The sequence below is a fragment of the Euleptes europaea genome, chromosome 1, assembly GCF_029931775.1.
Source record: "Euleptes europaea isolate rEulEur1 chromosome 1, rEulEur1.hap1, whole genome shotgun sequence".
NCBI classification, from domain to species: domain Eukaryota; kingdom Metazoa; phylum Chordata; class Lepidosauria; order Squamata; family Sphaerodactylidae; genus Euleptes; species Euleptes europaea.
The window spans coordinates 76,189,450-76,212,040 of NC_079312.1; the positions used below are offsets into that span (position 1 = coordinate 76,189,450).

At 46.2% G+C, this 22,591-nt stretch overlaps 1 protein-coding gene across 2 annotated transcripts in view; it reads right to left on the reverse strand.

The window, feature by feature from the left end:
- Positions 1-9,473: 9,473 nt before the first annotated feature.
- Positions 9,474-22,591, reverse strand: part of SEMA3F (semaphorin 3F) — a 152,997-nt gene continuing 139,879 nt past the window's right edge. For both annotated transcript variants that reach the window (XM_056861163.1, XM_056861157.1), the window contains 6 exons: positions 15,774-15,862; positions 14,406-14,447; positions 13,670-13,827; positions 12,856-12,923; positions 11,041-11,174; positions 9,474-10,003 (listed from right to left, as the gene is read on the reverse strand). In XM_056861163.1, coding sequence (XP_056717141.1) covers positions 9,569-10,003; positions 11,041-11,174; positions 12,856-12,923; positions 13,670-13,827; positions 14,406-14,447; positions 15,774-15,862 — 926 coding nt within the window. In that variant the 3' untranslated portion in view covers positions 9,474-9,568. The remainder of the gene's footprint in view (positions 10,004-11,040; positions 11,175-12,855; positions 12,924-13,669; positions 13,828-14,405; positions 14,448-15,773; positions 15,863-22,591) is intronic.

Below are 22,591 nucleotides of genomic sequence, written 5' to 3' on the forward strand. Positions count from 1 at the left end.
TTGTTTGTTCGTTCAGCAAGCAAAGGGGGATCCCAAGAAAGCCCCCCCCCCTCCCTGGCTGCCTCCAGTGCTTTTGATCCGTTTTGGCTGTTCTGGCTGCTGCAGGCCGTGAGCACCTCCTTGGTCTTGCTCCCTTGAGATGTTTCAGGATCAACTGACGCTCCTTCCCCTTTCCAGCATCAGTCACATTCTAACTTAAGGGAATTTGCCACCCCTGGGAATCAGATGTTCAGTGATACCCAATGTGAAGCAAAGACAGGCACGTGAGGGCCAGGTATAACGCACCCACAGGGGACATTTGCTTTAATCTCCTTTGCTTTAATCTGACTTGCCTTGCTCAGCATTTTACAGCCTTGAGATTAAGCCCCTCAAATCCCCCCACATGCTAACCTCAGCAGTTTCCATCTGATCTCAACCTGGAGGAAACAACAGCACATTATAAAGGCCTTCCCCATAGCCAAGATACATGTCTCCCTCGGTGCTGTATGGAGTAAAGCAGCCAATGGCAGGTTTGGAGAAGACCCCTATTCACCAGCCTCACCCTGTGAATAATTTTTATCTCGGTGTGAAAGAGAATAATTGCCAAACCTGAAGAAGTTTGTCATATATCAAATCACCTGGAGAAAAGGTATGGAATACAAGGTGTACAATCTGATCAAGACAGGGAGGCTAATTAAACTATGATTTGGTTATAAAGCCTTTTTATTTACAAGGTAAACTGTTCTATACACTAGTTTAAGATTTGCAAATGGGGAGATGGGAGTGAGAGAAAATTACTGGTCCACTAGCCGTACAATGAGTTCATGACAACAGTGGCAACTGAATGCAGGCAAGTCCAGTTCTCTAGCACACCCATACCCAGTTAGGGTGCCAGCTCCGGGTTGGGAAATACCTGGAGGTTTTTGGGCTGGACCCTGAGGAGGGCAGGGTTTGGGGAGGGGAGGGACTTCAATGCCATAGAGTCCAATTGCCAAAGCAGCCATTTTCTCCAGGTAAACTGATCTCTATCGGCTGGAGATCTCCAGTTACTACCTGGAGGTTGGCAACCCTACCTCCAATTAATGTTTCTTCTAGCCTGTTTTTACCTGTCTAAACTCACAGCAGCTGAGATGATGGCCCTTGACAGCTTTTATTTCATATAAAAACATCTGTGCCTTTCCCAGAAACGAAGAAGAGTTGGTTTTTATATACTGACCTTTCTCTACCTTTTAAGGAGAATCAAACTGGCTTACAATCACCTTCCTTTCCCCTCCCTACAACAGACACCCTGTGAGGTATGTGGGGCTGAGAGAGCTCTAAGAGAGCTGTGACTAGCCCAAGGTCATCCAGTTGGCTTCATGTGAAGGAGTGGGGAAACCAACCCGGTTCATCAGATTAGCATTCGCCACTTATGTGGAGGAGTGGGGAATCAAACCCGGTTCTCCAGATTAGAGTCCGCCACTCTTAACCGCTACACCACACTCGCTCTCCAGACACTGGATTGATGGTTTTGTCTCACTTCCTTATCTCTGATCCGTCACATATCACATTTCCCCATCATCCCTTGCTGGGAAAGGAAGAACTGGGCCTCCTCCTCTATCCTCTTATTCCAGCTTGCACCACAGTATTTGCCTGCTAGTGGGTACAGGCAAAGCTTTACCTCAGTGGGGCTCAGCATCTGTCTTGATTGAGAAGAGCTGTTAAAAAATGGATTGGCACCTGCTAAATGGAATGGAACACCTAACTCTGGTTCCCGATTTAGTAGGAAATCTAGAGTAAAGGCAGATTGAGTGCTTCATTATGTCAGACTGGGCATTCTCCAGAAAAGATTAGGAAATGATAGAAAACACCTCTGAGTTAACTTGCACTTGTACAGTCTGACTCTAAGAAAGTGAAAGATTTGTTAGGAATTTTATCCTCTCCACCCCATCCTTGCCCTGGTGGTAAAGAGAAGCATTTTCTCTATTCTTCAAGCAACAATGTGATATTCTGCCACCAGAGGGGGAACAATCACTACAAATGTTCTTTTTGCAAAAGACCTTGGAAAAGGACCAGTGCAACCCCACAGAGCTCAAAATACATTCTAAAGGCCCACTCATTATTCCACAACTCCCTCATGAAAAGTCATGAATGAACATTAATCCTGCACTTTGTTTCCATATAATTTCACAGACATTTAATAAAAATGTCTATCACAACCTAACATGTGTCTTGAGAAAGGGAGACTATAAATCAGGGAGACCCAACGCTGTATCGTGGGTGCCACAGTGCCCACCGTCACCTTTCCTGATACCTGCCAAGTGTTTTTAGAAAGTGGGCAAAGCCAGGTGAAGCTTTGACCAGCAGGGCTTCTGGTTGGCCTCTGGAGACCGGATTAGCAGATTTTTAAAAAGTTGCTTCAGCAGCAGCTGCCACCATAGCACAAGGATCTTCACCGCGTGACTGAATGTAAGCTGTGTGTATGCAAGAAAATATTTTTATAAGAACATAAGAAAAAGCCCTGCTAGATCAGACCAAGGCCCATCAGGTCCAGCAGTCTGTCCTCTCAGCGGCCAACCAGGTGCCTCTAGGAAGCCCCCAAACAAGACGACTGCAGCAGCACCATCCTGCCTGTGTTCCACAGCACCTAATATATTCGGCATGCTCCTCTGATCCTGGAGAGAATATGTGCGCATCCTGCTAAACAGAGCTTCTGCCTGAATGCTGAAGAGTTGTTATTAGATTTATTCATGACCTCAATCCTGGGCATTTTGTGGTTGGCGCTGCCACCCACAGAAGCCATTTTGTACTTGTGCCCAACACTCCTGTGTCAGAATTCCACAGGTACTCGCAGGCTCAAAAAAGAATCAGGAAGTGATAGCTATGCTCCACTGCTTGGTCCACCATTCCTTCTATAGACAGAAATGCTATGTACACACGACAGGCACAAGTCAATTAATGATTCCCCCCCCCAACACTGCCTCTCCATGTCAAGAATAGTTTCACCTGTTATTTTATGGCTGCATAGATCTTCTCTGTCGAGTAAAACTCCTCTCCATGAAAGAAGCCACAATTCAAGAGGTTTCCTACTTAAAAAAACTTTTTCTGTTTGGGAATTCATTTTTATGCATTTTACCAAGTCCCCCAAAAGAGGGCTTTTAAGACAAATCTCATCTTTCAGGTAAGTCTCTGACAATAGCGTGTACTGGAATTACTGAGTCTGAAAGCAATTAGAATTCATCATTTTCAATATGTCCTCACCAACTTACAGTGAGTTCATAGTTGTTTGAAGCTGAATTTCCCTAAGCCCAGGAAACCTATTACAACTTCCTGGGTATTGTAAGCCCTTTGCATAAACATGTCTCAGTCATCCAGTTCTTCCTTGATTCTCACCAAAAGGGAAAAACTGGTTGATGAGGTGAAAGTAGTGGGCATCCTGGGTAATAGTGACCATGTAATTTTGGAATTTACAATCTGGGGGAAGGGAAAAGCTGTACATAGACATATAGGTTGGACTTCAGGAAAGCAAATTTTAACCAATTTAAGAGTTATGCTGGGTAGAAGCCCATGGTCAGAAATACTTAAGGAGAAGGGGGTTCAAGAGGGGTGGGAGTTTCTTAAAAGGGAAAAGTTGAAGGCACAATCACAAACGATTCCTATGAGAAGGGAAAATGGGAGGAACCTAAAGAAGCCAGAGTGGCTCCATAAACAGCTTTCTAAATATTTGAGAAATAAAAAAAATACTCATTTAGGAAATGGAAGGAGGGCCTTTTAACAAAGGATGAATTTAAACAAACAACCAGTGCTTGTAGGGAGAGTGTAAGAAAAGCTAAAGCTCCGTATGAGCTTAGGCTAGTGAGAGATGCTAAACCCAACCAAAAAAAAGTGTTCTTTTGTTATGTTCAGAGTAAGAAAAAGAACAAGGATATGGTAGGCCCATTGCGGAGACAGGAAAGTGAAATTGTGACAGGTGATGAAGTGAGGGCAGAACTGCTCAAGTCCTACTTTTCCTCAGTCTTCTCTTGCAAGGGAAATGGTGCTCAACCTGACAAAAGCAGAACAGATGATGAGGGATGATGAGTCAGCAGTGTGATGCACTAGCTAAAAAGACAAATGTGATCTTGGGCTGTATCAACAGAAGTATAATGTCCAGATCACACGAAGTGATGGTATCGCTTTGCTCTGGTTAAACTTTACCTAGACTATTGTGTTCAGTTCTGGGCATTACTATTTAAGAAGGATGTAGACAAGCTGGATGTGTCCAGAGGAGGACAACAAAGATAGTGAGAGGTCTGGAGATCAAGTCCAATGAGGAAAGGTTAAAGGAGCTTGGTATGTTCAGCCTGGAGAGGAGATGACAGAGATAATATGATAACCATCTTCAAATACTTGAAGGGCTATCATATAGAGGATGATGCCGAGTTGTTTTCTGTTGCCCCAGAAGATTGGACCAGAACCAAAGGTTGAAATTAAATCAAAAGAGTTTCTGGCTAAACTTTAGGAAGAACTTTCTGACAGAGCGGGTTCCTCAGTGCTTCCTCGGGAGGTGGTGGGCTTTCCATCTTTGGAGGTTTTTAAGCAGAGGCTAGATAGCCATCTGTCAGCAATGCTGACTCTGTGAACTTAGGCAAATCATGAGAGGGAGGGCAGGAAGGGTTGTGTCAGTGCTCAGCTCTCGTGGCCCTTTCTTACATGCCCAGGGTAATGCCAATTGCCACTTTGGGGTCAGGAAGCAATTTTCCACCAGGCCAGATTGGCCAGGGATTCTGGAGGTTTTTTTGCCATTTTCTGGGCATGGAGCAGTGGTCACAGGGTGTGTGTGGTGGGGGGAGGTAGTTGTGAATTTCCTGCATTGTGCAGGGGGTTGGACTAGATGACCCTGGTGGTCCCTTCCAACTCTATGATTCTATCCTTTCTTAAAAGGGTGTGTGGCCAGATCTGTTTTTGTTCACAGAGTTATCAGTGTCCCAGTAAAAGTTATTGCAGATACAGAGACCATGAGATCCAGAGACTGCTTGAAGCTAGACAGAGGAAGAACAGCAGTGCAGATTATGAGGGCATCCTTGCTTTAACACACCTTCCACATCCCCTTCCCCAGCCTAGCCAGTGGCAGGGGAGGGCAGGAAAGGAAATGAGAACATGACCCTGATTTCTGTTTCCCTGTGTGTTTGCTCAACCGGCTGCCTCAACACTCCCCTAGAGAGGCAGGGCGCTCTCTCTCTCTCTCTCTCTCTCTTTTTAATGAAACCAATAGAACAAGGAGCCTTTGTCTGTGGACAGCAGGGCAAGGAGGGGCACTGCCAGGCCTCAGAAATCCAACACCTGCCCCCTCCTTATCCCTTCCTGACCTGACTGCTTATAAACCAGAAAGAGCAGAAAATCATTTACCTGGTTGCTTCATAAAACAAGGGTCTCGCAGGCCTGTAAACTAAGGACGAACCAACTGCATACATGCAATGTCACGGCTGCCAAGACTAGGTCTTAATTGGTGTCGTTCTCCCTATAGGAAGAAACTTGAACTAGATTAACTTGAATTTCCCCACACCGAATGGCAATCTGACATGAAGGAGGAGGAAAAACTTTGCTTTCTTTATTTTAGCTTTTCTGTGACCGTAAATTGCCTGTGACATTTCATTTCCCCACAAGTTATTTTTGTAAGTGTATGCACGCACACAACAAACCATGTATATGTATATCTCTCTGTGCGTGCGTGCACACACACACATATAGCAGAACCTATACTGGAATGTGTTTGGTATCTGATGGAGAGAGCTTTGATTAACAAAAGTTTATACTCTAGAAATCTTTGTTGGGCTCTGCGATGCTATTTGACTTTAAATTTAGTCCTGCTACTACAGACTAACACAGCTAAGGAGATACGATTTGATTTTACGTTTTAAATTGAGTTGAAGGTTTTAGATTGAGGTATCAGTTCTGGGTATCAGTCTCTCCTCCCCAACACTTTTTGCCTAAACAAGGCAATCTTAGCCTGGGAGCCTAAAGCCATACAGAATCTGAGACCAGTGAAAGGTCCCAATTAGCCATGGCCATGTTGGAGAAGCACCTGCATGTGCGCAGCTTTATTAATGTGAGTAATAATACATGGTATGCTTACGTTATTTGAACTCTAGGGAGAGCTATAGTGTATTGTCTCTACTGTTTAGAGCCTACTGAATGCTTCTGTTTTTTCCCGCCTGCCTCTCGTGTTTGCTCTTTGCCTGTTCTTTTATCCTGACGTTCTCTCTTCTGTTGAAAGACCTACAGTTAGGGTTGCCAGGTGCCCGCTGGTAATCCAAAATGTTGACAAGCTTGTACGAGTAAGGTGGTGTGATAATATTTTAATCACAAACATTTATAAATCTAATTTAAGGAACTACTCTGATTATGAGTAATCCGGAGAATGGATTGAAATCTACAAATGAACTAGAGAAATATAAGAAAGCCCCAGACCTAAAGAAGGGACGTTTTTGAAGAGTTGGAGTCAAGGTGAAAGAGTCTCAAATTTTCAAAAACAAAGCCAGTGTTTATTAGCTTGTTCTATCCACAGGAATTTCACAGTACAGGCGCGAAGTGGCTCTGCGCTTGAATTCATCGCAAGGAGGAGCTACTTGTCAGATGCTCCAGTTCCCTGGTTTTGTTACATTTTTGATTTACAGCTATTTACAATAGAAAGTACACGCGCATCACTCGGATTGGCAGGGGAAGGGAACCTACCTGCAAGAATGATGGTGGATGGGTTGGGCCCGCAGCTTATAAACATGAAAAGTGAGTCCTCTTTGTTAACCACAGGATGTGCAGCCCTAGAGACCAAAGGGCACAGAGCAGACTTTTTCTATATTGAGACTGTCACTTGCAGTGCAGACAAGGGGTAGAGAAGAAGAAGAGCTGGTTTTTATATGCCCACTTTCTCCACCACTTAAGGGAGACTCAAACAGGCTTACAATCACCTTCCCTTCCCCTCCCCACAACAGACACCCTGTGAGGTAGGTGAGGCTGAGAGAATGTGACTTGCCCAAGGTCACTTAGCTGGCTTCATGCAGAGGAGTGGGGAAACAAATCCAGTTCACCAGATTAGCCTCTGCTGCTCATGTGGAGGAGTGGAGAATCAAAACTGGTTCGCCAGATCAGAGTCCACGCTGGTGAAAGCCTAGTTTTCACCCTGGCTCATCTATGCTACATATTTTAGGTAATTTGATAGGTTTAGGTAATTTGATAGTTGTAGACATGATCACGATCTCTGTAATCACAGCCCCTGTAGCTTCTTGTTACTTGCAATGTTGAAGGGACCCTCTCCCTAAATCTGAAGCAAGCAGCCATTCTCCTTGCATAGGCAACTGCAGCGGGAGATGAAAGCACTGATGTTCCGCAGCTGTAAATGACAGTAACTTCACAAACAGAAGCCATGTGAAGTATTCCAACCTGGGAATTTGGCCAGAATTTGGAGGTGGGAAATGTAGACGTCATGCCCACACCAGTGGAACCAAAGGGAAAGGGAACCAAACATTTTGCTACGCAAATTTAAAGTGTTAGGAAAACATAGACAAAGGGATGGGGCAGCAGCAGGGGAGGGATTCAAGAGACTCTGCTATAGCTGGGGCCAGGAGCTTGATTAAACCTGGCTTGGATTTCCACCTTTTGACCTTGAAACCCTCCTTGGTACTCCCAGGTGTCTGCCTTTGCTGTGGTTTCCCAGGAGTAAAGAACATGCACTGTGGTCAGACTCAGAAGCACTCTGTTCTTTATTTCCTACATACCTGTCAGGGACAAACCTTGACAAGCCTGGCTTACATGAAGCCCAGGTTATATCCTTTGCCATATTTGAGTTCTTTGCATTGTATACAAAATACTTTTCATGAGTTCCCCAAGCTCGTCAGAGTCCATGCACACAAGTAAGCATGCAAATACATCCCCCTTCCCGTGAAGGCTATTTTCTCCTCCATGCTTCAGAGCTGACACTTTATCCTCTTACTTGGTTCCTAAACACAGACATGAACCATGACCATTCCTTCTGCCCTTTTCAAAAGAGATTAATTCCAAGAACATCTGTCGGGCAAATTCTCACCTGTACAATGGGATTCATAACCCTTATACATCCCTGTAACAATATTGTTGCATGCTTAATTTCAGTGTTGTGTGGCACAGCAATGTGCTGTCCTTTACTAGCACAGTGAAAACTGGAGCGTGGGGGGGGGTACTGAGCAGTGATGAAAATGCCACAGGATTCCTTACAGAAGCATACAGATACTTGAGACCTGAGTGTCCCATCTCCCCTAGGCTTGTACTGTATAGGTGGTTGCTAATGGACTGAAGATCTGGACTTGCAGTGAGCAAATTAATATTATTAAATTATAATAAATAACCAGGTAAGGAAACTGAGGCACTGAGTCATCCATGGGCCAGCAGAGAAGGCCTCTTGTTCTGATGGCTAGCCAGCTGATGTCGAAACCCTTTCCATTCCCATGCTTTCTTTGACCTCGAAGGTTTCTGGCGCATGCGCTATGGGAGAGTAGCTTTGGTTAATATATACATTACATCTCCCCGGCATAACACTTTGGATTGAGGCCCTCGCACATGGGCCCTGAGCCATCAGGCAAAGTGGCCTAGCAAAGCTGGGTGCCTAGGATCATAGTCATATTCAAAAAATGATACATACTGCCACCCTCTGGGTATGATCTATTGCCACATCCACTACCCTGTACCTCTCGCAGCGCCATGCCACCCAAGCCACAAAGACTGAATCATTAACAATCACAACATGTTCCTCAACTTCCTACTGGCGGTATTTGCTTGCTCCAAGCAGATGTAGGAGCACCACATGGGCTATGGATGCATATCCTTGACAAGTGTTTCCTTCTCCCTTGAATCGGTCCAGCTCATTGCGTGGCATAGTCTCCCTGATAACTTGACACGAGATAGTCCCCTGGCAGAATGCTTTGAAGCAGAGAAATGAATGGAGGGAATGAGAAAAGGTGTTACAGCCTTTGTTTGCAGACCTCTGATGGGAGTGTTGGCAAGGGCTCGAGGCTCCCTGTGTTTCACAGGGCTCTAACCTTCACTCTGTTTGGTGTCGGACAGCAGCCATTATTTTAACCAAGTAGGAATGCTTTCAATGACGGTAGCCCCAAAATCCCAACTTGCACATGACGACCTAGGCTAGAAGGCCTTCAGTCAGCCGTTCAGGACTCGCAGTTTCCACAAAAGGAGGTTTTGTTCCATGGAGCTAACAAGGCATGGGCCTTAGATGCTCTGGCTACCCCTGCCCCTCCCCTGCCACATTGTGCTTTTGGGCTGGCGCATAAGAGATTTCTTCTTCTCCTCATTCCCCCCCCCATGAGTTTATTTTTTTTTACAGTACTGTAGATAAAAAAGGGGGAGGAGAGCAAGTTGCCAGATGCGACGCCTCCGAGCTCCTCGCTGCCTCACACTGAAGTGAGACCGCATCACCCAAGGATTATGTACAACCTACAAATAAATACTGTCTTGAGGGGGAGCGGGGCGTGTTTGTGTAGATATATATATATATATATTTATATATATATATTTATAGATATTTTTTAATATTAAAATGGGGGGAATAAAGCATTGTCATTACATAGTCCCTTGGTCAGTTTCATGTGTGTTGATCCGTATCTGGCTGGTGGTTCCGGCGATTCCGGGGCTTCTTCTGGTCATGCAGCTCCTTGGCTTTGAGCCCAGCCAGAGTCTCCTTGTGGCTGGAGGCCACGTGCCGCCAGTAGCCCTGGCAGTACTGGTTAATGAGTCCCATCTCAGGCTGGGTGAGCAGCTGCACCAGGTCATGGTAGTGGGAGCTGAGGGTGCCCGGCAGGCCGGCTCGCATGGCTGCCGCAGAAGGGGCAGGAGCCTCTGACTGGAAAAGCACCGCGTGGACGGTTTCGCTACTCAGTACGTGCAGCTGCACTTTGGCCACCGTGTGCTTGAAGTTGTTCTCTGTGGCTGTGCAGGAATACAGGCCTCCGTCGGAGAGCTGCAAGGATCGCAGCAGCAGCCCCTGCTCTGTCCTTAGCACCCGCCCTTCCGTGCGCAGCTAGAGGAGAGAAGGGCCAGAGAGAAACTGTCAACACAATGGAGACGTTAGCGTGCATTGTGAGAAGAAATGAAGCGTACTCATTGCCAGAGACTTGTGGTCCTCGCCAACCTTGCTTCCCTGTTCCCTCTTGCTGCTTCCTGGTATTCCTAGGCTCCACCCACTCAGTCTCAGACCTAACTTAGCAGCTGTTGTGGTGAACTGATGCAGCCTCAGAAGATGCGAGGCAACTATGATTGAGATCAGTCTGTTTGGTATGGTTGCAAGGTGCCCCCTGGCAACTGGTGGTGGGGGAGGAGGATTTTAACAGCCACAAATCGAGGCCTAGGACTCGGCCCTGTTAGTGCGATGATGTCACTTCTGGAAGTGATGTCATAAAATCGCAGACAATGTGGGAGACACTCTGATTTTGGACAAAGCTCTATGGTAAAAACAGCTTCTACCATAGAGTTTTAGCCCAAATACCAGAGCATCTCCCATGTCATTGGCGACGTGATGACATCACTTCTGGAAGCGATCACTTCTGGAAGTGACATTATTGCACCGACAGGGCTGAGGCCTAGGCCTCGATTTGCAGTTGGTAAGACTAGGGTTGCCAAGTCTGCCACCAATGGGAGGTTTTTGGCCGGAGCCTGAGGAGGGCAGGGTTTGGAGAAGGGAGGGACTTCGATGCCATAGAGTCCAATTGCCAAAGTGGCCATTTTTTTCAAGATGAACTGAACTCTATCGGCTGGAGATCAGTTGTAATAGCTGTTGCTTGCTTACTTCCAGTGTCCCAAATTTGGACAAAAGCACAAAAACTTTGAAGGGGTAGAGAAAAAAATCCACACAAAAAGATGTTTTTTTTGTTCATAACAAAAGTGATTCTGCAGCTATAATACTGTAATGTACAATGTGAGCAGGCGGATTATTACTCTTTTCCCCTTAAGGTGCTACCAACCGCTGCAACGTCCCTGCAGCCTTCCCTCCCCCTCCCCTTCCTTCCCCACACTCCACACAGGGAATCCCAGCCCCATCTGTCAGAGTGCTGCTCACACCTCTTTCCTCCGGTCACTGTTGTCCTTCTGGAGCAGCCATTTGATGGAGGCCTGAGGAGAGCGAGGCTGGCACTCCAGAAAGGCTGTGCTTCCCTCTACCCCATACTGGACGGCCTCTACTGTGTTCTTGCTGGCTGGAGGCGGGAAGAGAGCATATGGACACCAGATTAAAATGTACAAAGGGACACTCGGCACTTGTTGAGCAATATATTCCTAGCAGCGCCTACTCCTTTGCTGTGCCTGCCAAATTTATCCAGCTACCTCCCACACTGGGGCAATCTATCCACCCATCATTCAGCATGTATATTCTTAGGGTGTTTCCCAACCGCTGGGTTTTTGAATAATCTGCTTTACAAAAGTATATATGAGGGGTGCTGGAAAAGGATCTGCCACTACTTGAGTCGACTGAATAATTTTCTTAATGAAAAACTTGGACTTCACTACAGAGATCAAATCCTTCGTGACTAGTCTGAAACCTCGTGCCATCTCTCATCCTGGCCATTTTATTTTTGCACCGTTGAACCCCTTCATCTATGCGTTTGTCCACATGAAACTGTCTAAAATAGCTAATCAAAACGTTGCAAAATATATCTGCTAACTTTTATTAACAGAAGCTAAACCTATGTACTCGAGGGAGGCAGATGTATGTGTGGGTGTGTGTCTGTGTGTACAGAAATGCTGGTCTGGATGGACCCTTATGTTTCACCCATGCTCCTTTATTGTTTGATTTCATCCATCTTCCTTCCGCCTCCTCGCCCTGTTTATCCCAGGCATACGGCCCACTTCCTCTTATGTCCATGGCTACCCAAACTCTGTGCCAAACAGTCCAAACTGTGCACAGAGGAAACCCGCATTCTGTGCTCTACATAAATTCTTGAAAATTGACTTTGAATATACTGCTATGTTTGCATGCTTCACGCTATTCCAGATAATTTGGTTTTTAAGCAGTCTGTACTACTGGCAAATAGTGATGTGGTTGCAGGAAGAGGAGGGGCACCAGGAGAACACAACAGGAGGTGATAAAATGGGGGAAAGTGTAAGACGATTTTCTTAATATAGCTACACAACCATGGCATCTAGAAACTTGAAATTTTATCTTCAAAAGGAAGCTAAGATTCTTGAGAATTGACATTTTGCTGAATAGCAAGTTTCTTCATGTGTGGAAATGCAGAAGACAACTAGGGTTGCCAGGTCCTCCTTAGCCACCGGTGGGAGGTTTTTGGGGTGGAGCCTGAGGAGGGCGGGGTTTGGGGAGGGACTTCAGTGCCATTGAGTCCAATTGCCAAACTGGCCATTTTCTCCAGGTGAACGGATCTCTGTTGGCTGGAGATCAGTTGAAATAGCAGGAGATCTCCAGCTAGTACCTGGAGGTTGGCACCCCTAAAGACAACCCATCTTTGGTATACCTATTAATCTAGGATCCAACCCTCTATTGACTTCCATTTGATCTTTCATAAAGCCACACTGAGGAAGCGCTATCCTAGAGCCAGTTTGTGGTCTAGGAGGAGCATTAACAACACATGAACAACACACGAAGCTGCCTTATATTGAATCAGACCCTTGGTCCATCAAAGTCAGTATTGTCTACTAGGACCGGCAGCAGCTCTCCAGAGTCTCAGGCAGGGGTCTTTGACATCACCTACTTGCCTAGTCCCTTTAACTGGAGATGCCGGGGATTGAACCTGGGACCTTTTGCATGCCAAGCAGATGCTCTACCACTGAGCCACAGCCCCCAGTTGTTCACTGAGATCTTTAATTTTGTGGCCAAGGAACCATACCACTTTCTGTTTCCTGTGCTGGAGGTGCGACACTCACCATTAGAATTGTAGCCCCTGCACTGACGGATGGGGTTGCCATGTCGGACATCTTGACGTCTGCTCCGCCTGTGGTGAGGAAAGAAACAGCTGGATAAGCAGCAGATATCTTGTTCTGTCCTTGTTTCTGGTTCCTTTGAAGACCTTGCCATAGACAGCAGAGGCTGTCTATGGTGACAATATCACAAGATTAATGTTTTTTAAATTACAATTTAAAAAATAAAAATTAAATTGTAATAATTTTTTTTTAAAAAATGAGCTCTTGCAAATTCCATAACCCTCTATACTCCACTTTGTTAAACTGCATTTCAGGGCTATCCACATGAGGTGGTAGGACAGACGACACCACTTCAGACTGCAGGTGTAACTCACCTTTTTAACATTCCCCTATGTAACAAAGCTTGCTACAAAAAGAAAATTAGTATTGCAGGGTGAAAGAGTCTAGTCTTTGCCACCCCCAAGAACACCCCCTTTAGTGCTGGCATGAATCTCTGGGCCAGAGGTGCGGTGATGCCACGGCTGCACCGGCGCCCATATATGGCACTGCCACGCCACTCTTCAGCGCCGGCATAAGTGGCCCGGTGTCAGCGTAAATGCTCATTTGGACGGCGCAAGTGACATTTATGCCAAGGTCACGCAGCCTCCTAAGCCCATTCCCCCCATTAGGATTGCACTGTTAGTTGTCAGCCCCAAAGCTGACTCCAGGAAATAACCCCACAGTGACTCCTGTAAGACCTTCCCAGAGCAGTCAATGCAAATAACCTTGCATTGGAGTGAAAACCCAATCCTGTCAATTTCTCCTAGCCTCATGGTACCTCTTGGAGGAAGCAGAGTATCTGGAGCAGGACTTGCCATCCCAGGCACAGTAGGGGTCCCTGGCCAGGCAGCAGTCAGCGCAGGCTTCCCCATACACATCGCAGCGATGAAGAGCCAAGTGTGTCACCCCAATGGCTGAAGACACATAGAGCTGTTGCTGTTGGGGTAGAAAAGATATTCAGATCTCTATGGGGATGCTGATCTTTCTCCCACAATGTACCCAAAATAGGCTTGTGATCATGGAAGTATTACGTGAGGGAAGATGGAGAGAAAAGCCTCCTTGCCCAGTTAAGCCATACCTGCTTTCCACTCACCATCTAAGGTTGCCAGATCTCCTGGAATTACAACAGATCTCCAGACTATAAAGAATGGTTCCCCTGGAGAATATGGCTGCACTGGAGGGTGGGCTTTATGGCATTATACCCCGCTGAGGGCCCTACAATCTCCAAAGCCTACCCTCTCCAAGCTCCACTTACAAATCTCCAGGAATTTCCCAATCCAGAGTTGGCAACTCTACCATCACCCTCTGCAGTAAGCCCATTACAACAGCAGCTAATCAAGAGAAATGGGGAAATATCAGAATAGTGGAACTTTTTATTTATCTTTTTGTGAAGAAGGCTATATAACTGATACCTGGTCAGAGAACGCCCCTTTCTCCCCAGCCATGTCTGGGCCTCAGCCAGTAATCCTTCCATTAAGTGACACAATACCTTTACCAGCATACTGAGAACTCACCCTTTTGGAAGAGATAGTCATGGTCTTGATGTGGACTGGAACCTACAAGGAAACCACATGATGGTAGTTAACGCAGGTCTAAAAGAATGGCTGCCCCTTCCACAGAAGAAAAGCTCAGGGCTCCAGGTGGACAGCACAGTTCTAAAGACAAGTGACTTTTTTGTGAAGAGCTGGCTCATGGGCCTGCACTTCCAAAGTTTACAGTGATAAAATGCTATTAGAGTGCTGGAAGTATTCAATCTTTATAATTCACGGAGAACCGCTATTATTCCTATATTGTAGATAAAGGGCTGGAGTGCAAAGAATAGTGGTTTGCTTAATGTCAACAAGTGAATTAATGGCTGAGCCTGGTGGAAGTTTCGCAGCTTAGGATCCTAAGAATCATACTACACCATCCCATATACTTCATGGAAGAGCAGTGATCCTGGAGAACTGAAGCAAGAATCCAGCATGACACCTTAAAGACAGAGGCCCCTTTCAGATTACCGTTCTAAACTTGATGTCATCCATTGTTGGCCCGTTTCTGAGTAAAGCGATAGAGCAACAGGTGTTTCATACAGATCATTTCAATCTGTATAGGAGCCATCTCTGAAGTGCTCTGAGGCACTCTGGCCATTTCAAACAGCACTGCTTCCCCTCCCTCCCTCCCACACACATACACACCTTTTTCCATGGTGCATTCTTTTCCAGCTTTTTTGTAACATTCTGAGATTTGTGCTATAGTACCATAGGAATCCAATACATCCGAATGTTGGTGATATAGCACTGAATTGCTATATCAGCAGCATTGGGATGCACTGGATTGCTATGGTGCTATAATGTAAATCTCAATTTTTTTAAAAAAAGCGTAAATACAATGCACCACGGAAAAAGGCTACTGGGGGTGTGTATTCTTTCAGAAGCACTCAAGACATTTTAAACAGCACATTGCAGCGATTCAGAAGGAAAAACCGAAAACAGGAGAAAGTAGTTTTCATAAAAAATGGCTGAGCCCCGGGATGCCAACGGGACACAAGTGGCTTTGTCTGAAAATATAAATTAAAAAGTCCATTAACAGCCAGGAGCCAAAATGGTTGTGTCTGAAATGACACAAAAAATCCGTTAGCAACCAACTGCTAAAATGGTTTATAGGGGCAGTTTGAAAGGGGCCAAACAAAATTTATTCTAGCATAAGCTTTTGTGAGTCAGAGCACACTTCAAGGGATGCATTCATCTGACGAAGTGATCTCTGACTCACAAAGCTTATGTTGGAATAAATTTTATTAGTCTTCAAGGTATCACTGGATTTCTGTTTAATTTTGCTGTGATGGGTTAATACAGACTAACACAGAATCTACGCTGAGGAATTTAGGCTCTGCACAGTCTTACCTTGAACACTTCCACCTCTTCCAGCATCAGTTCCTCAGTTTCCATGTCATCTTTAGGCAGAACTATAACCTTTTGTACTGTGCCTTGATCTGCAACATAAGCAAGGGAACTTAGCACCACCTGAATCTTCTCTCCTCTATCTCTCTGTCACTCTTTCCCAGTCTGCCACATGGCATTTAAATGTTAGTATCAGCACTGCTGATATTCTCATCGAGCATCTATAAAAACCTGTAAGAGAGTGTGGGCCAAGTCTCACGTTACATTTTCATAGATGCTCATGAACCATGCTCATTAACAAATATGCTTGTATTTTGTAGCATGAGAACAGGTGCCCTGTGGTTTTGGTTTTCTTTGTCCTGGAAAACCAGTGAAGTGATTAGCTGCCTGATATACTGGATTAGGAAAAAAGAAACAGAAAACAAATCCAAAACACCTACTGACATAATTAGCTCCAGCTCTAGGATTTTGAAAGACATCTTCAGTGGGCAAACTTAACCAGGAAGAGGCAGTGCCTAATTAAGAATTCTCTTACCCTGCCTGTGGCTTTCTTAGATGTTCCATGCAAGTAGAGAATGGTTAAGTGTTGGGTTGTTTGCCGGTTGTATGGCTCTGACAAATGCCCTGATCTTGTCATCTGCTAACCTGGCATGGCCAAACTTGCATTAACAAAATTCTCATATTGCACTTATGAATTTGGACTTTTGCATGTGAAGTAGTACTATAAGAAGCAATCCTGTAACTGGACATATCTAATATTATCTGAAGGAAGCATGGACATATTGCAGCACTGAAAATACTATATTTACATTTCTGCTTTGAGTGTTCTGTATAGAAACTGGAAATGCTTCGAGTCCCAGGGAGTTTGCACATCTTCAAAAGAGCTAGCTCTGGTTAGTTCCTGGGTATGTGCCCCAGCTCTAAAAGGTGACGCAGATGGTCTTGCAATAAGGGCCAGTTAATTTCCTCAGCCAGCATAGAAATCCTATATTAGATTATCCTTTTTTTCTCTGTAATGCCTTGCTGTGTTTGGGGGGAATGGGGTGGTATTCCACTGTGTACTATGCACAGGAAGAAATCCCAGGACTAGTTGCTTCTGCAGGAGCCATTTGTGAAAACAGATGGGAATTAGGAGGTTGCTGCTAAAACTGTTAGAAGTCTGTATTCCTTCAAATCACTCTATAAACTTCACTTCTTATGCAAAAGTCACTCCTCATTATCAGCCTCCCTTGCCATCCTATTTTCTCCTTATCTCTATTATTCTATTATTAATCCTGTCCTCTCCCTTCATCCTGTGTCTGGAATGCAGATTTAAAGCCCCCTGGGGCCAATCTTCACATTTACATTTTGTTCCTGGGGACAAGAACTGACTATAAAAGTATATGCCCATTCTATCAAATCTCAACAAGGTGTACATGTGAGCTTTGGTGCATGCCCCTTTAAAACAACCAGCAGCTTGAGAATGGCCTGGGCCTCTACTTCTGAGAGATGCACACCTTTTAGGCCTGATGAGAAGTGCCTGTATCTTGTACTTGGGCATCTGTAATCAACTATTTTATTGGCTTTTATTTTAAAAAAAACATATGTGCTGCCTTGCCCACACCCAGGGACTCATGGTAGCTCACAATACTTTAAATAGAGCTTAAGTCCTCCAATAAAATGCAATAATTAAAAATAGTAAGCCAAAAAGACCTCTAAAACTGTACAAAATGAAACTGTACTGGGTAGCCTAATATAGGCCATGAGAATGGTTGCCAACCTTCAGGTAATAGCTGGAGATCTCCTGCTGTTACAACTGATCTCCAGCCGATTGAGATCAGTTCACCTGGAAAAAATGGCTGCTTTGGCATTGAAGTTCCTCCCCTCCCAAACACTGCCCTCCTCCGGCTCCGCCCCAAAAACCTTCCACCGATGGCAAAAAGTGACCTGGCAACCCTAGCTATAGGCAATTGCCTGGATAAAACTCCATAGGCAAGAATTCAGTAGTGAAAGGACCAACACAAGAGCAAGTCTTGTACCTTTTAAGAATCTACTTATGTGCTTATACATACTGGGGGTGACGGGTGGGGTGTAGCTCAGCTTAGTGGTAGAGTTTCTGCTTTGCATGCAGAAGGTCCCAAATTCAAACCCCAACATCTCTAGTTAAAAAGGATCAGGTAAGAGGTAATGTGAAAGCATTCTATTTGAGACTCCGGAGAGGTGCTACCAGTCAGAGTAGACAATACTGACCTTGATAGACACAATAGTCTGACTCAGTATACAAAAGCTTCATGTGATCATTAATTCTTTTTTTGCCCAATCTCCAAAACAGCCCACAGTTCTGAGAGAAGGGTGGGCTAGACATCAAATACCACAAGTGCATTGTAGGAACAATACTGAAACTAAATAAAAATTGAGGAACTCCAGAGGAGGGGGAGGGAAGGGAAGCATATTTCTGGTGCAGGCCTACTTTCTGCCCATGAAGTGGAGGGGGGGTAATAAAACCCTGGTGATGTCTGAATAACGTAGTCAGAAATGGGAAACAGAAGTAACCATGTATGAACCTTATAGAACAAAAGAGATCTGCTTTGTTTTTTTAAAAGTGCATAAGGAGTGTGCTTTATCTGTATGTCCTATCATTTTCAGGATGAAAGTTGCCTCTATTCATGAAAAGTATATAGAGTAAGGCAGTAAACAAAAGCATCAGCTAGTTAAAACTGTATTATGATATAAACAACCTTTTCTTTCAACATTATATTACGCTTTTCTGCCACTTTAAAGCTTTCCTTTGTTGTATGTATCCTGATTTTAGCATCTGACAGATCAGTTCATCTGTGTGGCTTCTATGCAGTCCCACATTGGGGACTGCGCAGACGCAGGCCAGCCACGGATAATTTTTGTCAGCTTCTAGGAAAATCTAGAGAGAGTTCTCCCCCTCCCCTTGGGGCATGCAATCTCCCCGCCCATCGGTCACATGACCCAAGGGGGAGGGAGCACTCTTCCCTCCAGTTCTCTTTCTGCCGCCATGGAGAGAGAACGTGTTAGCTTCGTCTCTAGCCATGGAGTCCAAGAAAGCTCCACTTTTCAAAAAAATGTGCCTCTTGTGGTACCAAGATGGCGAAGACTGATCCTCACCTTGAATGTCTCCTTTGTTTGGGAGAAGGCCACATTCCTGCAACTTTCAAAAGTTGCTCCAAACTCTCCAACAAGGCCCTGAGGGTTCGGTCAAATCGCCTGCTCTCTCACCTCTACAAAGAGTCTCTCCGTCCGCGGGGTCAATCTGCTGAGCCTGGTACTTCGACTAGTAAGCCCAGTCCGAAGCGGGACCCCCAACAAAAAAATCCAAGAGGGGTGGCCCTTCTAAGAAGCCCTCGTCGGTCATTGTTCGTCCGGCAAAGTTTACTGCTCCGGATTCCCAAGATAGCCGCGGCTCTTCGAGCCATGCTTCCCGTTCCAGATCACCTCGGCGCCGATCGCATTCGCCGAAGTCTCTTCGACACCGATCACCATCAACATCTCCTCGACGCTGATCTCAGGCCAAGTCGTCTCATCCCTCGGCGTTGCCTGCCTCCGACGTAGCTGTGCAGCAGCCCATTACTATTGAGGATTCGCCTCCTCATTCCCTGGCTACCCCCTCGGTTCCGTGTCCGAGCAGGGCCCAGGAAGACTCGGCTGAGTTCAAACAGCACCTTCTTCATCTCTACAAAGATGTGCCTCCGGTGCTTACAAAGTCCCCACAGCCTGACGGTAAGGGGCCTCAGACAGAATCTGCAGACCTCCAGGAAGGTACTGTTCAGCCACCCCCTCCTGTGAGCACCCAACGAGACTCAGTCAAAAAGACTCAAGTAGAGTCACCGAAAGGTTCATCCCATCTCGGACCTGGTCAACGGCCTCGGTGTCGATCGACTTCTCGATGCCATTCTTGAAGTTCGGCTTCGTCCAGATCCAGTCGGCGTCGGTCTACTTCGCGCCGTCGCCGCCCTACCCGTCGGAGCCGATCCTCTTCTCGACGTCATTCCGCCCGTCGGAGTAGATCTGTCTCCCGCAGACGCTGGTCGTCCTCTCGTCGGAGCCAATCGACTTGTCACAGCCGTTCTTCTTGTCGGAGCCGATCCTCGCGTCGGAGCCGATCGTCTCGTCGGAGCCGATCCTATTGTCGAAGCCGATCTACTTCTCGCCACTCCCAATCTCTCCGGTCTTCATCCAAACAGTCAATCTCCGGACATAGCAGTTCACTTCGCTCACATGGTCCAGATGTTCACACTCGTCGTTCATCATCCAAGCAGTTAATCACCGGACATAGCCGTTCACTTAATTCATGCAGTCCTGTCATTCGAAGGCACCGTTCCTCCTCTAGGAGCTGGTCTCCCTCCCGCTGGCGCTGGGATGTTTCTCGATGCCGATACCCGACTCCCTTAGTTTACTTGGGTTCTTCGGTCGACCGTCGTCGTCACCGTCGCTCCCGTTCACCTCTCGTCGGCGTCGACATACGCCGTCTCGCCATCCTGATGACCAGTCCAAAGATTCCGTCCATCCAAGGCAAGCGCCGCTTCACAAGCCTCCTCTATCCAGGTCTCCTGCCATGTCAAGGGACACTGATCATTCCGAGTATGATGCCTCCTTCTCTCCTGGTTCGGATGAAGATGAGGAATCCCACGCTTCAGTTCCCTCACCCGAGGACACTGTCGGGGACTCTAAACCGGTTTCTCCTACGGGAGGTGTTCGCTTATACGCGGAACAGCTAATCCGCATGGCGAAGGCTCTTAAAATTGATTTTAAACCGGAGGATTCCGGTCCAACAGATGATATTATGGATATCCTCCATAGCCCTAATGTAGGCCCTGTGGCCCTCCCTATGATAAAAAGCATTCTCGAAGTGGTACCAACTGGGCTAAGCCTGCCTCAGTCCCCTCGTCCACCAAAAGAGTAGAGAATCTCTATAAGATTCGCAGGGAAGGTGGAGAGTTCCTTTATCAGCACCCCCCACCTATATCCGTCATAGTGGAGGCCTTGCCTGGTAAATATAGGTCAGGAGCACATTCCTCTCTGCAGGATAGAGAGGGTAGCAAACGAGATACCCTTGCTAGAAAAATTTACACTTCTAGTGCGGTAGGCCTCCGCATTTCCAACTTCCTTGCTGTCATGGCCAGCTTTCAATACTCCCTTTGGGATCGCGTATACCCTCAAATTTCCGTCCTTCCTGATGACCAGCGTCCTTCGGTGGTAGCCATTCAATCAGAAGGCATGTCTTTGGCAAGACAGCAGCTCACGGCGGCACGCCACGTGGCGGATTCATCCAGTAAAGCCATTGCGTCCGCCATAGTTATTCGCAGACATGCTTGGCTACGCCAATCTGTGCTCCATGATACTAGATCACGTATCGAGGACCTTCCGTTTGAAGGGATGTCCTTATTCAGCGACCAAATGGATACCTTCCTGGATCACTTGAAAAAGAATAAAACAAATGCAAAGTCCCTAGGGATTACCCCTCAGGCGCCTGACTTTAAGCAGCATTACTTTGGCAGGCAAGCCAACCAGCCTTCCCGCCCTTACCGTTTTCAGGGTTCTTTCACACAACCGTCATTTCGCCCATCTTTTCCTCGCCCTCAAAACGAAAGGAAGTTCCAAAACAAACCTAGGGTCCGCAAAGGCCCCAGAGGGTCTCCGGCCCATTTTAACAAGCCAAAACAGGCATGACTAGACGTGTCCGTTTGTTTTCTTGATCGCCTGTCTGCTTTCTACCATGCTTAGTTTGCGATTACCAACGATGTCTGGGTTTTGAAAATAATAAATGTCGGTTACTTCATAGAATATGATATGTTGGGCCTCCATATTGGGCCGCTCTCCAACACCGGCCCCTGACCTACTTGTACAAGAGGTTGACAGTCTCCTCTCTAAAGGGGCTATTGCAGAGGTTCCATCTTCCGACCAGACCCGCGGGTTTTACTCCCTCTTTTTTCTTGTGGATAAAAAGGGGGGAAGTTCCCTATTCTGGATCTCCAGGACCTTGATGCCTTTATTAGGACCAGAAAATTCTGTATGCTCTCGCTCCCGGAAGTGCTTCATCTCCTGGACAGGCATATGTGGTTCGTAGTGTTAGATCTCAGCGATGCTTACTTCCACATCACGATTCACACAGAGTGTCGCCAATACCTGAGATCTGAATGTAACGGAAAATGTTACCAGTACAATGTGTTACCATTCGGGTTGTCTACGCCCCCCAGGACCTTTACAAAGTGCCTTGCAGTTGTGGTAGCTCACCTTGCCCTGAAGGGTTGTGTAATATTTCCCTACCTTGACGATTGGTTAATCGTGGGTCCATCTCAGTCGGAGTTAGCCACACAAGTCGATGTAGTCCTTTCAGTCCTTAACAATCTGGGTCTTTTAGTTAATTTTTCCAAGTCAAAACCTGTCCCTGCACAAGTGCAGACCTTCATTGGAGCGTGTTTGGACGCTGAGCAAGCCAGTGCCTTCCTCCCTGTACAAAGAGGTCACGCTATTCAAAAACGATAACCTTTTTGTTTGCTTCGGGGGACACCGTAAAGGTCATCGTGCTTCTCCTCAAACCCTCTCGAGGTGGATCACGTCAACCATTAAACTGGCCTATGATCTAGCTCACCAAGACTGCCCTCCTATGATTAAAGCGCACTCTACCAGAGCGTATGCGGTTTCCATCGCCTTTTCTTCCAAGATAGATCTCCAGGACACCTGTAAGGCTGCCACCTGATCCACGCCTTCCACGTTTATGAAACACTACGCTATGGATGTGGACTCAGCGAGAGATGCAGCCGTGGGACGTGCCGTACTGCAGTCTTTATTTCAGTGACTGTCCCACACCCACT